This window comes from Erinaceus europaeus, chromosome 1 (genome assembly GCF_950295315.1).
Source record: "Erinaceus europaeus chromosome 1, mEriEur2.1, whole genome shotgun sequence".
In the NCBI taxonomy this organism is placed as follows: domain Eukaryota; kingdom Metazoa; phylum Chordata; class Mammalia; order Eulipotyphla; family Erinaceidae; genus Erinaceus; species Erinaceus europaeus.
The window spans coordinates 66,012,390-66,025,756 of record NC_080162.1 but is presented as its reverse complement, the minus strand read 5'-3'; the positions used below and the strand labels follow the sequence as shown (position 1 = coordinate 66,025,756).

The 13,367-nt window shown below is 36.9% G+C and overlaps 1 protein-coding gene and 1 long non-coding RNA gene across 3 annotated transcripts in view; one reads left to right on the top strand and one right to left on the bottom strand.

Annotated features, from left to right (window-relative positions):
* PLCB1 (phospholipase C beta 1) overlaps window positions 1–13,367 on the top strand; it is an 805,117-nt gene that overhangs the window by 714,097 nt on the left and 77,653 nt on the right. The window contains exon 32 of one of the 2 annotated variants that reach the window (XM_060186537.1): window positions 6,223–6,340. The exons of the other annotated variant lie outside the window; for it this stretch is intronic. Within the exon in view, the coding sequence (XP_060042520.1) occupies window positions 6,223–6,321 (99 nt within the window). The 3' untranslated portion in view covers window positions 6,322–6,340. The remainder of the gene's footprint in view (window positions 1–6,222; window positions 6,341–13,367) is intronic. 2 annotated transcript variants of the gene reach the window in all.
* The window catches only part of LOC132537428 (uncharacterized), a 44,444-nt gene continuing 36,898 nt past the window's right edge, over window positions 5,822–13,367 (bottom strand). The window contains exon 2 of the long non-coding RNA XR_009548853.1: window positions 5,822–6,037. This is a non-coding gene — a long non-coding RNA (uncharacterized LOC132537428). The remainder of the gene's footprint in view (window positions 6,038–13,367) is intronic.

The following is a 13,367-nucleotide window of genomic DNA, read 5'->3' as shown; positions in this document are numbered from 1 at the left end:
CCTGAGACAAGTTCAATCCAGTTAGAAAAAGGAAAGAGCAGAATGATTTTATGGCATCTAGAAATTGTTGATCTGTCCCATCATTGAGTGTTAGATAGAGAAGTGGTGTCGATAATGTAATTAGTAATGTTAGATATTGCTACACCCTTCTTATGAAGAAGAAAATATGGCAAACTTTTTTGTAGATTGCCAAGGAGAGTAGTTGGCAAATAATAATAAAAATCAGAATTTTTGAGCACTGATCATGTTTCCAAAAAATACTTTCAAATATATTTTTTTAATTTTTTACTATTTATTTTCCCTTTTGTTGCCCTTGTTTTTATTGTTGTTGTTATTATTATTGTTGTTGTTGTCGTTGGATAGAACAGAGAGAAATGGAGAGAGGAGGGGAAAACAGAGAGGTGGAGAGAAAGAGACACCTGCAGACCTGCTTCACCGCTTGTGAAGCAACTCCCCTGCAGGTGGGGAACTGAGGGCTAGAACCCGGATCCTTAAGCAGGTCCTTGCGCTTTGTGCCACGTGTACTTAACCCGCTGCGCTACCACCTGACTCTCACTTTCAAATATTTTATAGGTGAGTTAAACAACTTTTCACCTAGAATCCATTAATGGTTATTTTTTCACTTAAAGGAAAAATATACACTACTTGGCATCATAGATCTTCCCATGCTTTAATTTCTTTCACCACATTGTAAAATATAATTTGCTTTCCCTTCAGTTATTCTAAGCATAAAACAATGTGTTTATGTTTCTAAGTTCCTCCTGAATGAAGAAACTCTTTAAACATTCCCATTTTCTCTGGTGTTAACTATTTTGAGCTGTTCTGAACCCCAATTACAATTTGTATAATTTCCCAAGCCTTTGGTAACCAAACAACTCCTTTAGCAGTGAACAAACAGATCTAAAAAAAATTCTTAACAAAAGAAATTTAAGGGAGTCAGGCGGTAGTGCAGCGGGTTAAGTGCATGTGGCGCCAAGCAAGGACCACCTGCAGGGGAGTTGCTTCATAGGTGGTGAAGCAGGTCTACAGGTGTCTAACTTTCTCTCCCCCTGTCTTCCCATCCTCTCTCCATTTCTCACTGTCCTAACAACAACGACATCAATAATAACAACAATAATAACTAGAACAATAAAAAACAACAAGGGCAACAAAATGGAAAATTAATAAATAAATATTTTTAAAAATTTAAACAAAAAAAGGAATTTGAAAAGCCAATTACTGAATGACAACTGCCCTTCAGGGCAAGGAAGAATTCTGGCTAGATTTAGAACAAGCTACATGTGAAGGAAGATTAATTTAAATAGAGCTGTGGTAATCTTTTGCTCCACCATGTGTTTATGATCTGGAAAGATTTACTCAAATGCCCAACATTTTTAGTAGCCCACAACAAAATAGTCACAGAACAATGTGCTTCATCCAAAAACAGGTTAAAAGTCCATTTGATTTCTACATAGAGATCAAGAACTTTAGTCCTGCTGGCTTGTATTTAGTAGGCAATCAAATTTAGCCAACCACAGTGTGAAAATTTATTTTTAAATGACCTACTTTGTGATATGCAGGCCTTTCTCATATGGGAAGTCAATTTTTCCCATTAAAAAAGAGATAATCCTTTTGAATGTAATTTTTTAGGGCATTTGGGAAACATAGAAGTAGATGATTCCTAAATGCACTTATATTTGTAAAAGTACAAATAAGCATTTTGGCCCTCAATTTGACATAAAATTACATTACATATTCACACATATATATAGTCTACTGGAATGTATTAAGTTATAAACAATAGAAATACTCTTGAAAGAAAATGCTAGCCCCTTTTCAGTAGTTTTAAATTCTTGGGAAACACTCAGCTATGTGTTTCTTAGCAGTAAGATATATTTCACTCGGTTCCTTTTAAATAATCCTGTAACAACAGAGTGCTTAAAATGAATGCTATAAATTCTAGCCAGTCTTTCAAGGCAGTGAGATAATTGGTTTCCTAGGGATTTCCATACCTAGATTTGCAAAACCCAGTAGGAAAGGGCTTATGTGTACAAAAAGTGTTAGAAACAACTCAAGAACCTCAGCACCAGAGAAATGCCTTTGGAATCCTGCTCCACTTTGAATTAATTCATTATTAAAAGAACCGTCTTCCCATCCCCTGCACACTTCAAAAAGATTCATATTAGCATGAAACATCATTAATGGGGAATTTCCCTGAATCTGCTGCAAATATTTCAATGTCTATTGATTACTTTTCTGCTTCTGGCTCTTCTTACAAAGAGAATCTTGTTTTCAGGGGACTTTTTAATGAACCGTCTTAGTAACCTCATAAAACAGTCAATAAATGTGTCATTTGCTTTTTATCTGACATTTAATTTGTCTTTGATGATTCTTAGAACACAGGTTTTCTGTTTTAATTTAGCTCATCAGCAAGAGAGAATTCCAGGAAGCTTTAGGCATCTTAATTTACACCCATAGAACATTTCATCATATTCCTGGCTCTTTTATCCCTTCTACTAAGGGAATATAGAATGGTTTTCCTCATTTTCCCTCTGACTCATCTCTCTGGCTGAAGTTAGTCTTGTCAGGCCTACCACTGTGCCAAGAGATGAGACAGAGCCCTACATGTGGTGACTTCAGTTCTGACAGACCAGTGTTAATTGAGGAAAAATCTAGCTTGGCTGTTTAAAATAAAACCTGCCAGATACTACTCATTTGTGCCTCTTTGGCCTTACTCTATTTTGGTGGGGAAATGTGGGTTCTCCCTACCAGCATCCTTTACACCTCATCATAGAATATGGACCACATTACTTAAGAATAAAGAACAGTAAGGGGAATATAAGGTGAAACTTGGACTGGATGTGGTGCATTGAACCAAAAGCAGAAGACTCTGGAAAGGGAGGGAAGGAGACAGGATAAAGGAATGTGTACAGTGGGAGGGGGGGGGCCTAGGATAGAGAGGAAAGTGTCTCACAGACACCCCTTAAGGAGAAATGAGAGGTTGTGCCTATCTGTTAAAGTCTATACTGTAGACCATTAAACCACCCCCCCAATTAAAAAAAAAAATTCAGAATGAGAAAGAAGACACATCAGAGTGCACCTTAAGGCCTAAATGTCATGTTTTAGTTGACTCCCATTGTGTGTTTTTCTTTTACTTCCTTTGGAAGGAAATGTTTTTTTTATTGTCAATGTAAATAATTATCTTGGGGGAAAAAGAACATCTGCAGCCAGAGATGTGTCTCAGTTTATGGAATGAATGCTTTTGCAAGCAAGACCCTAGGCTCAATCTTCCAGCACCGTCTATATGCTCTGATCTTTCTCTCACCTTCTGTAGCTTCCCCTCTTCTACAACACAAATAATTAATACATGAATAAAATAAAAATTAAAAAGACAAAAGTTGGGGTGAGATACAGCATACCTGGTTGAGAGCACACATTACTGTGCTCAAGGACGCAAGTTTGTGCCCTTCCTCTCCACCTGCAGGGGGGAAGCTTCATGAACAATGAAAAAATTACTACAGGTGTCTCTGTCTTGCTCCCTTTCTGTCTCCCTTCCCCCTCAATTCCTCAATTTCTCTCCATCCCATCAAATAAAGAAGAAAAAAATAAAGGGAAAAAGGGCTGCTGGAAGCAGTGAATTACCTTGTAGGCTTCAAGCCCCAGTGATAACCCTGTTGACAATAAACTGAATGAATGTGTCTAACATACTACGATGTAAGGAATGACCAGTACCAGAGCCTCCCCCAATACCAGTGGTGTACTCCACATGCATTGTGCAGGAACTAGATTCTGGGACATGCTCATGGCAGAGCAGGTTCCTTACCAAGTGAGCTATTTCTCCAGTCCTCAGTTCCAATTCTGTTCAAATCTCAAACTTGATTGCCTCACAGAGCCAAAAGATAATAGAAATTCATAACATACTCTGGGGAGTGTAACACATGCAAAATTAAGAGAAAGTTTCCTCTCCAGCTCTGGAGAACTCTTTTAAAAGTTGTCTCCCTGAATATTACAGCATAATTTTAATAAGAAAATTTCCAATTTTTATTTAACTGTGAGAGATATCTCATGTGACATTTTGGCTAGACTGAACTACATTTCCCAGAATTGTCTTTCTGTATACTTCAGTTAGGGTGGATTGATTGTAAGTGACATTGTTCTAAGTATCAGAGTGCTGATGGGAGAGGTAGCAGTCACTCTTGTTGGAATGAAGCAACAGCTAGGCTTATAATCACTTGCCTTTCTCCCTTTCTCTTTGGAGTTCCCTCAGTTGTTCTGAGTCCTAGACACACACACACACACACACACACACACACACACATACACATTTATGTTCTCTGTCACATACTAACAACTTTAAACAATTAGGGAGAAAATTAACCTATTTAACCATTCTGGCATCAAAATTGATTTTACTCTAATTATGCTAATCTGTAGAAATGTATGTGTGAGAGTAACCTGTAGCCTGTGCATTTTTGAGTGGCATGAAGAGGATAACTTGTGTTTTCCTAGTTTTCTATTTCTGTGACCCTTACATATCACTCCTCAAAGGTAGCTTTTGTGTTTTGTGAAGTAAATAATGAGCTGTCAGTAATTCTTACTTTATTCAGACAGTGAAATAGTTCCATTGGGTGATGTTTTGCTTTACCATGAATGTGAGCCAAGTTTGAGCCTAGAAGATTTGATGCTATGGCCTCCTCTTCTCTATATACAATGAATAAGCAAACAAACAAATAAATAAATCTTAAGTTATTCATAGGATTTTGTCTAGATAGAATAAAAAAACTCCTAGGATTTGAAAAATATCATAAGGCAGTAAGGACTTGTTTATATTGGTAAGGCACCTACTGGGGCACTGTCACACTCAGCAGAACTACCATCATCTCTCACTTGGATCTTTCAAAAACCACCTAACTGGTCTTTCTGTTGTCTTGTTTTCCAATGCACAATTTACTCTTAGCACAAAGGCCGAGGCTGCCATCCTTTTTGAACATTCATTAAATTTGATTACTTTGTTTAAGATCCTACAATGACTTCCATCTCAGTCAGAACAAAAACCTATAAAATCTTCATTGATCTTACTCCTCTTTGCTGGATCTCTTTTTTCTGATTGATCTACTCTTTGCTCAGACCATCCTGGGTTTCTGCTGAGTCCCCAAAAGGTAGGCAACCCCACTTTGGGATGTTTGTTTTATTGACTGTCTCCTCTACCCAGAATGTTCATTTCCCAAATATCTACTTGAGCAACTCTTTTCCTCCTGTCTTTCAAGTCTGTTCAAAGCTTTCTCCTTAAAGAGGCTTGTTACAATCACTTCATTTAAATTTACAAACCTATCTCTCACTCTCTCATCCCTAGCATCTATTATTCTGCTTTAGTTTCTCTTTAACATGGCGTTTATCATCTTCTCTCTATTCTGTCATTTACTTCTTTCTTTTGTGCATCATTGAGTGTTGGTTCCTCCTTGCTAAAATGTAAGCTCCATGAAGATATGACGTAATCTGTTTTGTTGTCTGATGCTCTTGAACACTGAAAATAAAATTATAATACCTGGCACATATTTGGTCCTCAATACATGTTTTTGAATTAATGACTTTTTTTAGAAAACTAACAATATCAACTTTGCATATTAAAAGAAAAGTCCTCTCTGTCTTTGAGTAAGTAATTAAGTCCAAACTCTGAGCTGCTTCATTCAACTTAACAAAATGATGTTGATCACCCCACACCATCTTATGTCAGTTTTCTTGATGGTGGTAGGATTTTGTGGAAAATTTCTTAAAATGATAGCTATAATAATATTTAATATTTAATCCCTACCAAGGGGATATAAAAAAAAGACAAGAACTATATTGCTGATCCCATTGTATTTGCCAGATGAGCTACCCCACAGTATAAGTGCTGAAATTAGATAAAAGAGATTGAGAGTAATTTTTTGTGTTTTCTTTTTTGTTGTTGTTGTTTGTTTTTGCCTCCAGAGTTATTGCTGGGTTTCAATGCTGGCAGTGTGAATCTCCTGCTCCTGGCAGCCATTTTTTCCTCCTCCTCCTCATCCTTCTTCTTCTTCTTCTTTCTATAGGACAGAGAGAAATTGAGACGAGAGGGGGATATAGATAGGGCCCTGGAGGTTTTACATATCCACTCAAGAAGGCAAGAGAGCCTCCAAACAAATTATTTAAATAGTAGGTGACTTAGAAATCAATATCAGTGCCACAAAAAATGACAGCCTCCCTTTTTTTTTTCCCACACAGGGGGAAGGTTCCTCCTCATTCTTGTCGGAAACTTGCCATGAGGATCCCTCTGTTCCCCCCAACACAACTCCCCCAAACCCTCAAGCTCTCAAGTGGTGACCACCATCCTTCCAGCCAGGTAGGACTAGACGGGAGGGGTCGCTTTTGAGAGAAGGGTGTTTAATGTGGCCATCTTATATACAAGCATCATAGACTTACTCTTTGTTCTCTACACTTCCGGTCTCCACATTCCCATCTTTCTCTTGCTCTTTTTCTTAGCCTCACCTATCATATGCTTCTCATCTTTGCCTGCCTTCTTCAGACCTTTATTTCTTCATTGTTTGTTCTTTCTCTTCCTTGTATCAGTTCTTCTCTTCTTGCCTTCTTCATCTTTCTTCATCTTTCTTCTATTTGTCCCTTTATTTAAAAAAATTTTTTAAAAAAAACCTTCTTTTTTTAACTATGGTCTTTCTTATACTCATATTATTAACACTGTAGATACTTTCTGAGTTTCTGCTTCTCTCTACACTGGTTTCCCACAGTCTTATTGTCTTAAGAAATCCAAGGAGATAAACTCTCAAGAGGGTTTTCTCAACTCTGTTTAATTTACCATATCCCTCCTTTTAAAAATACACTAACATTCCTTTTATTCCCAGATGGTATTTAGAATTAAAGGGATAGCTCATGATTTCCTGAGGTTCTGTAATCAAGAGCTTTGGAAAATACCTCACTAGTTTGGAAGCTTTGACCAGGAGTTGTTGGTTCAGGCAAATTGAACTTTGGAAATTAGAGCGATCTTTAACTTTTTAGAGATGCTGCATCATAAAATCTATTGTCTTCCTTTAGCTAAGACAATAAAAATAAAAAATAGCTGATTTAAAAGGCATTTTTATTTGTAATTTAATAATGGTTTACCAGATTATAAGATATAGGAGGAATAATTCCATACCATGTCTACCACCAAAGTTCTGTGCCCCCATCTTCCCCTCCTACATACACATATCAAAATGACAACAATCTTAATTCTCAAAAAGTCTTAGGGACAGTTTGACTACCTTTTTCTTTCTCTTTCTTTCTCTCTTTTCTTTTTTCTTTCTATCCTTTCCTTTAGCAAGTTCATGTGTTTCAAATCTGTCTATTAAAAAAATAAAATAAAAGGGCTAATCTGGTAGAGTGCACATATTACAGTTCACAAGGCCCAGGGTTCAAGCCCCTATCACCTGCAGGAAGGAAAGCTTCAAAAACAGTGAACAGTGATGCAGATATCTCTCTTTCTCCCTTTCTTCCTTCCCTTTCCCTCCTGATTTTTTTTCAGTCCCTACACAATAAGTAAATAAATAAATAACAAAATATTAAAATATAGATATACATATACATTTTTGTAGTGCCTTTCAAGAAAAACAGGCTTTCTTGTTATTATAAAGAAACAAATTTATGTTCTGACATATTGAAAAATAGAGGTATATTGTGAGGGTGATAGTGTTTTGAAGCATTTGTTCATCTGTGACACAACGCAATTTAGAAATGCAGTTTAGAAACAAGAATTACTGAAAACAACAAATGTTTTGAGAGAAGTCTCAGGTCTTCTCCTTCCTATAACAAATGTATTGAGAGAAATCTCAGGTCTTCTCCTTCCTCTATATTAACTGACACATAAAATTATGCTGTGACTCAGTGCTTTTCAAACTGTAATTAGGATATGAATTATGTGAGAAATTTATGGAAATGTATATTCTGATTCTGGGGGTCTGAGTAAGCCCAGAGAGTCAGATTTTCTGATTTCCTCTCAAGCTGATAATGCCTAAACTGTCACATTTCTCTAGGTCACATTTCACTAACAGATCTGGTACATTCCTATTTCCTTCCTTAGGCATCTGGGGGAAAAAAAAAACATGCAATCTGTCTTCATGATATCTTATCATATGTTTTGTCCTAATCACAAGCTTGACTCTTTTAATATGTTTTTTAAAACACTTATTCATTCATTCATTCATTAGTGAGAGAGAAGGGAGAGAAAGAAAGAGAGAATGCTAGAACATCACTGTGGCACATGCAATTCCAGAAATTGAACTCAAGCTTCCCACATATAAAAGGCAATATAAAAATAAATCAATTTCATGCATTAACACAGAAAAGGAGCTTGAGAAAACAGAAAAAAAAATACTGTTTTGTATTAGAATAAATAAGAAAATTTACTGTCAATAGCAGTATATGGAAAATGTATTTTTGTGCCAAGTTTTTTTATCTTCCTTTTTTTCTTTATAGAGAAATTGAGAAAGGATGTGGGGAAAGAGAGAGAGAGAGGAGAGAGAGAGAGAGAGAGATACAACATTGTTCCACAGCATATGAGGCTTTCTCCCCCTGCAGGCGGGACTGGGGCTTGCACCCAGGTTCTCATGAATGAAAAGATGGACATTCTACTGGATGTGCCACTACTTGACCCCTGTACCAAGTTTAATATTTTTCCCAAATGCAAGCTTCATCGCACCTTTAAAAAAAATCTCCATTGGGAGTCAGGCGGTTGCCCAGCGGGATAAGCGCACGTGGTGCAAAGTACAAGGACCGGCATAAGGATCCCGGTTCTGGCCCGGCTCCCCACCTGCAGGGGAGTTGCTTCACAGGTGGTGAAGCAGGTCTGCAGGTGTATATCTTTCTCTCCCCCCTCTGTCTTCCCCTCCTCTCTCCATTTCTCTCGGTCCTATCCAACAACGACGACATCAATAACAACAACAATAACTACAACAACTTCTTCTTCTAGCGTTTGCCACTACAACAACAGTGAAAATCAACAAGGACAACAAACAGGAAAATAAATAAATATATATATATTTTAAAAATAAAATAAAATAAAAATCTCCATCAATATACTACAACTGAAAACAAAATGAATGACTAAAAAACAATAGTTTATAAAGATATCATACTTTTGCCAGAAAATAATGATAATAATAATAATTTTTACCCTGAGACTATTCATCAGATAAATACTTGAAATTTAACATTTTAGAATTTGTGAGTTCAACCTTTCACTTATGAAATATACTTACTTTTATCATAAAAGGATAATAAATAAAGGTGAATGTGTTTGTTATGTATTTAAAAGTGAGAATTTCTTTATTTTAAAAATGACAATCACCAGGGAGAGAGATAGAACCAAAACATTACCCTGCTATATGTAATGTGAGGGATAGGACTCAAGACCTCATCCTTGAGAATCCAACTTCTTTTTTTCTTTCTTTTTTCTTTTTTATATTTATTTATTTGTTTTCCCTTTTGTTGCTTTTTCACTGTTCTTTTTCACTGTTGTTGTAATTATTATTGTCGTTGTTATTATTGTCATCATTATTAGGACAGGGAAAAATGGAGAGAGGAGGAGAAGACAGAGGGGGGAGAGAAAGATAGACACCTGCAGACCTGCTTCACTGCTTGTGAAGTGACACCCCTGCAGGTGGGGAGCCAGGGGCTTGAACCAAGATTCTTGCCCAGTCCTTGTAAATCGCGCCATATGCACTTAACCCACTGTGCTAACCCCCGACTTCCAAGAGTCCAACTTTTGTCCTTGTTTTGTTTTGGCTTTTCAGATACAGTTAGAGAAAAAAGTAGTGAGAGACCACAACACTGAAGCTTCCTGCAATAAAGCAAGGGTCCGACTTGACCCTGGGTAACACACTTGACAAAGCAGCACACTATTAAAGTGAGCTCCTTTTCCTGCCACTTGAGAGCTTTATCCACTGTACCACCTCCCAGGCCATGGAAACTTCTCTTTTTTAGTAACTATAAAGCACTATAGAATAAGATTAAAAATAAACACTGTATCTATTCATTTTGTGTATGCATGAAACTTTCTGTAACGAGTTATAGAATGAGCTATTTCTAAAAATACTTAACGCTATAGCGTCAGAAAAGTGCAATTTTCTGTCAAGTATTTATGTGCCTTCATTTCTAGTATATGCCAATTATAATGGGGCACTGAAAAAAAAAAACCTGTGAATTTTATAATACTGAAGAATAATACTAAAGACCATAGGAGTGCACTAAAAGTTCTCCAGACACTTAAATAGGAAAATTAGAATTCGTGAGTAGGAATCATGTTGCCAAACACCTTCAAAGCACGTTGCATGCTAAGTTTTAGGCTCAGCACTGTGCACTTGAAAAGTCTGAAAGGAGTGGTAAACTGTGCTGTACTTTCCTGCTCCACTGATATGGGTTCCATGTGTTTTCTTCCAGTTAGAGGTTTCACCTCACCAAACCCCCTTCAGCCAGTGAAGGCATGAACTTGACATGAACTTTACCACATAAAATGTAGTAAGTCTTGGAGACCCTATGTTTTGTGTCCTTCAGTTTTCTCAGTAGTTCACTATAATCATGATTTTATTAGCTGGATTGCCAGTCCCTGTTCAAGGTGCCATAGCTTCACGGACGGGAGACAGAAGACCAGAGACTCATGGCTGAGCTGGGAACACAGTTCAATCTTTATTGATGAGCGGGGATGCAGTTCAACAATCGAATCTCTTCTAATCTCTCTTCATTAGAAAGCTCTGTCTTTTATGTCTCCTGAGGCGGAAGTGTCAGGAAGAGGAAGTATGTAGGATAGGGGGTGGGGAGGAGGAAAAGAGCCTGCAAACCAGTGGGGATTAAACCAATGAATACAATGATTATGTAAATAGACCACAGCCTCAAGCAATGTAACAGAAGGGGTCTTAGAAGCAGAATTTAGAAGCATACCAACACTGGATAGCAGGGGTGATATTTCCTTTGTACAGTTTGTGTACATGTATGCAGTAAAGTAGGTACATTGTTTGGGCCCAGAGCTCATCTGTTAAATGGAGATTCTTCAAGCCTTTCTGTTGGAGGAAGCAGATCTCTCTGAGTAGTTAAGGTATAACCACCAATTAGATATAATAAACCATGTTTCAACTGCTAGGGATATAACCCAGCTTCCATAAGATTAAAAAAAAAATCTTGCCAAAGATTTAGCTCCAAAATGAATGGCATTGGATTTGATATAGAGAGGATATGCATATTTCTCAAAATCACTTTTCTTTCTATCTTTCTTTCTTTCTTTCTTTCTCCTTTTTTTTTTTGCCCCCAGGGTTATTGCTGGGTCTCTTGCTGCACTATGTATCCAATGCTACTAGAGGCTATTTTTTCCCCTTTTGTTGCCCTTTTTATCGTTATCATTATTGCTGTCATCTTGTTGGAAAGGACAAAGAGAAATTGAAGGAAGGGAAGACAAAGAGGGGCTACAGACCTGCATCACCGCTTGTGAAGTGGTCCCCCTGCAGATGGGGAACTGGATGCTTGAACTGGGATCCTTGCACCTGTCCTTGTGCTTTGCACCGTGTGCACTTAACACACTGTGCTATCACCGAGCCAACAAAATCATTTGTTTTCTAATAAATGTCCTGGAAAAGTGACCTCGCACTACAAAAACCTCAGAAAACAAATTCCCAGTGTTTGAGAAACAGGATAGATCTCATCTTCAAGAAAACACAGTTGTCAGCAGCATTTATCATTGACAAGCAGGCATCTGTTTTTTTTTTGTTTTTTTTTTTTCTGACCATCACATTCAACCAGGATGTGATGCCAAGCAGGTCAAAGAAGGTTTGAGACATGACGTGGTTTGTGTATGTGGTCTATGAGGGTTTTGACTCAATCTTTTCTGGTCATGGCTGCTGCGAGCTCACGGTTCCTCTCTCTAAAGCACAAGGCTAGAGGAAGTATCTACCACCCTTAGCTTTGACTTTCCTCTTCCTTCCTTTCTTCCTACACATAGTTATGTGTAGGTATGCTTCATTTGGGACCACCTTTCCTTACTCTTTCCTCTTAAATCATTATCTTCTTCTAGCTCTGGAACAACATCTTTGTTAACTAAAACCTACAGCTCCAACCTTAAATGTTAGAACAGAAGTTAGACTTGCACAAGACCCTGTTGTTATTTGCTAAGCAATTATCTTCATTGATTCATTCAAATTACACTTACTGTAAGGGGTAAGTATACTAATACTTACCCCTTAGTAACCATCATGTGGTTACTAAGTACAGGAAATCTAGAGAAACATTTTTTAGTGTTTCTTTCAGTCTTGGTCATGGCATGGAAAAGGCCTTCTCCAGGGTATGTGATGAGTCACCCAGTTCTTTTGCTCTGGGATCAGAGACAAGGGAACTTCTTTGAGCTAGCTTATTAAATATTTCAACAAGAAACAAAGTAAAGTTTTCCAAAAGTAAGATTATCTAAATCTTTACACAGATCCCCCAAGGATTATTCTTTATCTCTCTTGTTTTTTATGAATCTTTTTTTTTTTAAGATCTTTAAACATGGTGACAAAGAGATTGCTTGCAAGCCAGGAGTTGCGTATGAGTGGGTGACCTTTGAGTCCATAAAGAATATGATTAATTAAAGTCAGAGGTTTGCCACTGAAATAATAGATATGAGGTCCAGAGAATCCAAGGTGTTGAAGGACTCATTAAATAGGGTTGCATAAATTTCATGCTAAAAGATTTAATGAGTCCGTAGGGTCACTTATGGAATAGTAGAGCAGAGATGACCTAGAAAAAGTAAATTAAAATCGATATGTTGCTTCAGAACTAACAACTATGGATTGCTATATTAATACCTGGGAGATGAATTCTATAATTATATCTTAATGATACATGTTGGTGTGCTCCTCCAGATAAGATGACATTTCCTGGAATTTAGTTTTTTTACTGGTCAGTATTAAAAATTAATTTCTATGTGTGTGCTTATGCCTGTAATCTCCAGCAACTATAAATGTTTTAAATATTTACAACTAGATAAATAATATTAATTTGTATTCTTTTATTAAAATATTAAAACTAGAATAATATTCATTTAGAACTTAATGAATGCCTACTATCTAGCAAGCACTAGATTATATGCTGAAAAACTAAAGTAAAAGGATAGAGATTCCCACACATATACACATACACATACCTTATAGTCAAGCACACTTTGTGCATTAAGACTTTCTGCATTGGTGAAATCTTCCATTTCTGAGTGTCCAGTGCAGTAGCTGAGGTCATCAGGCAGTTACTAAGTACTTGAAATGTGGCTATTACAACTAAGTAGTTGAATTTTAAATTTTATTTAGATGTTATTTAAATTTAAGAATAAACTGCCATATAAGAATTTATAATATATGACT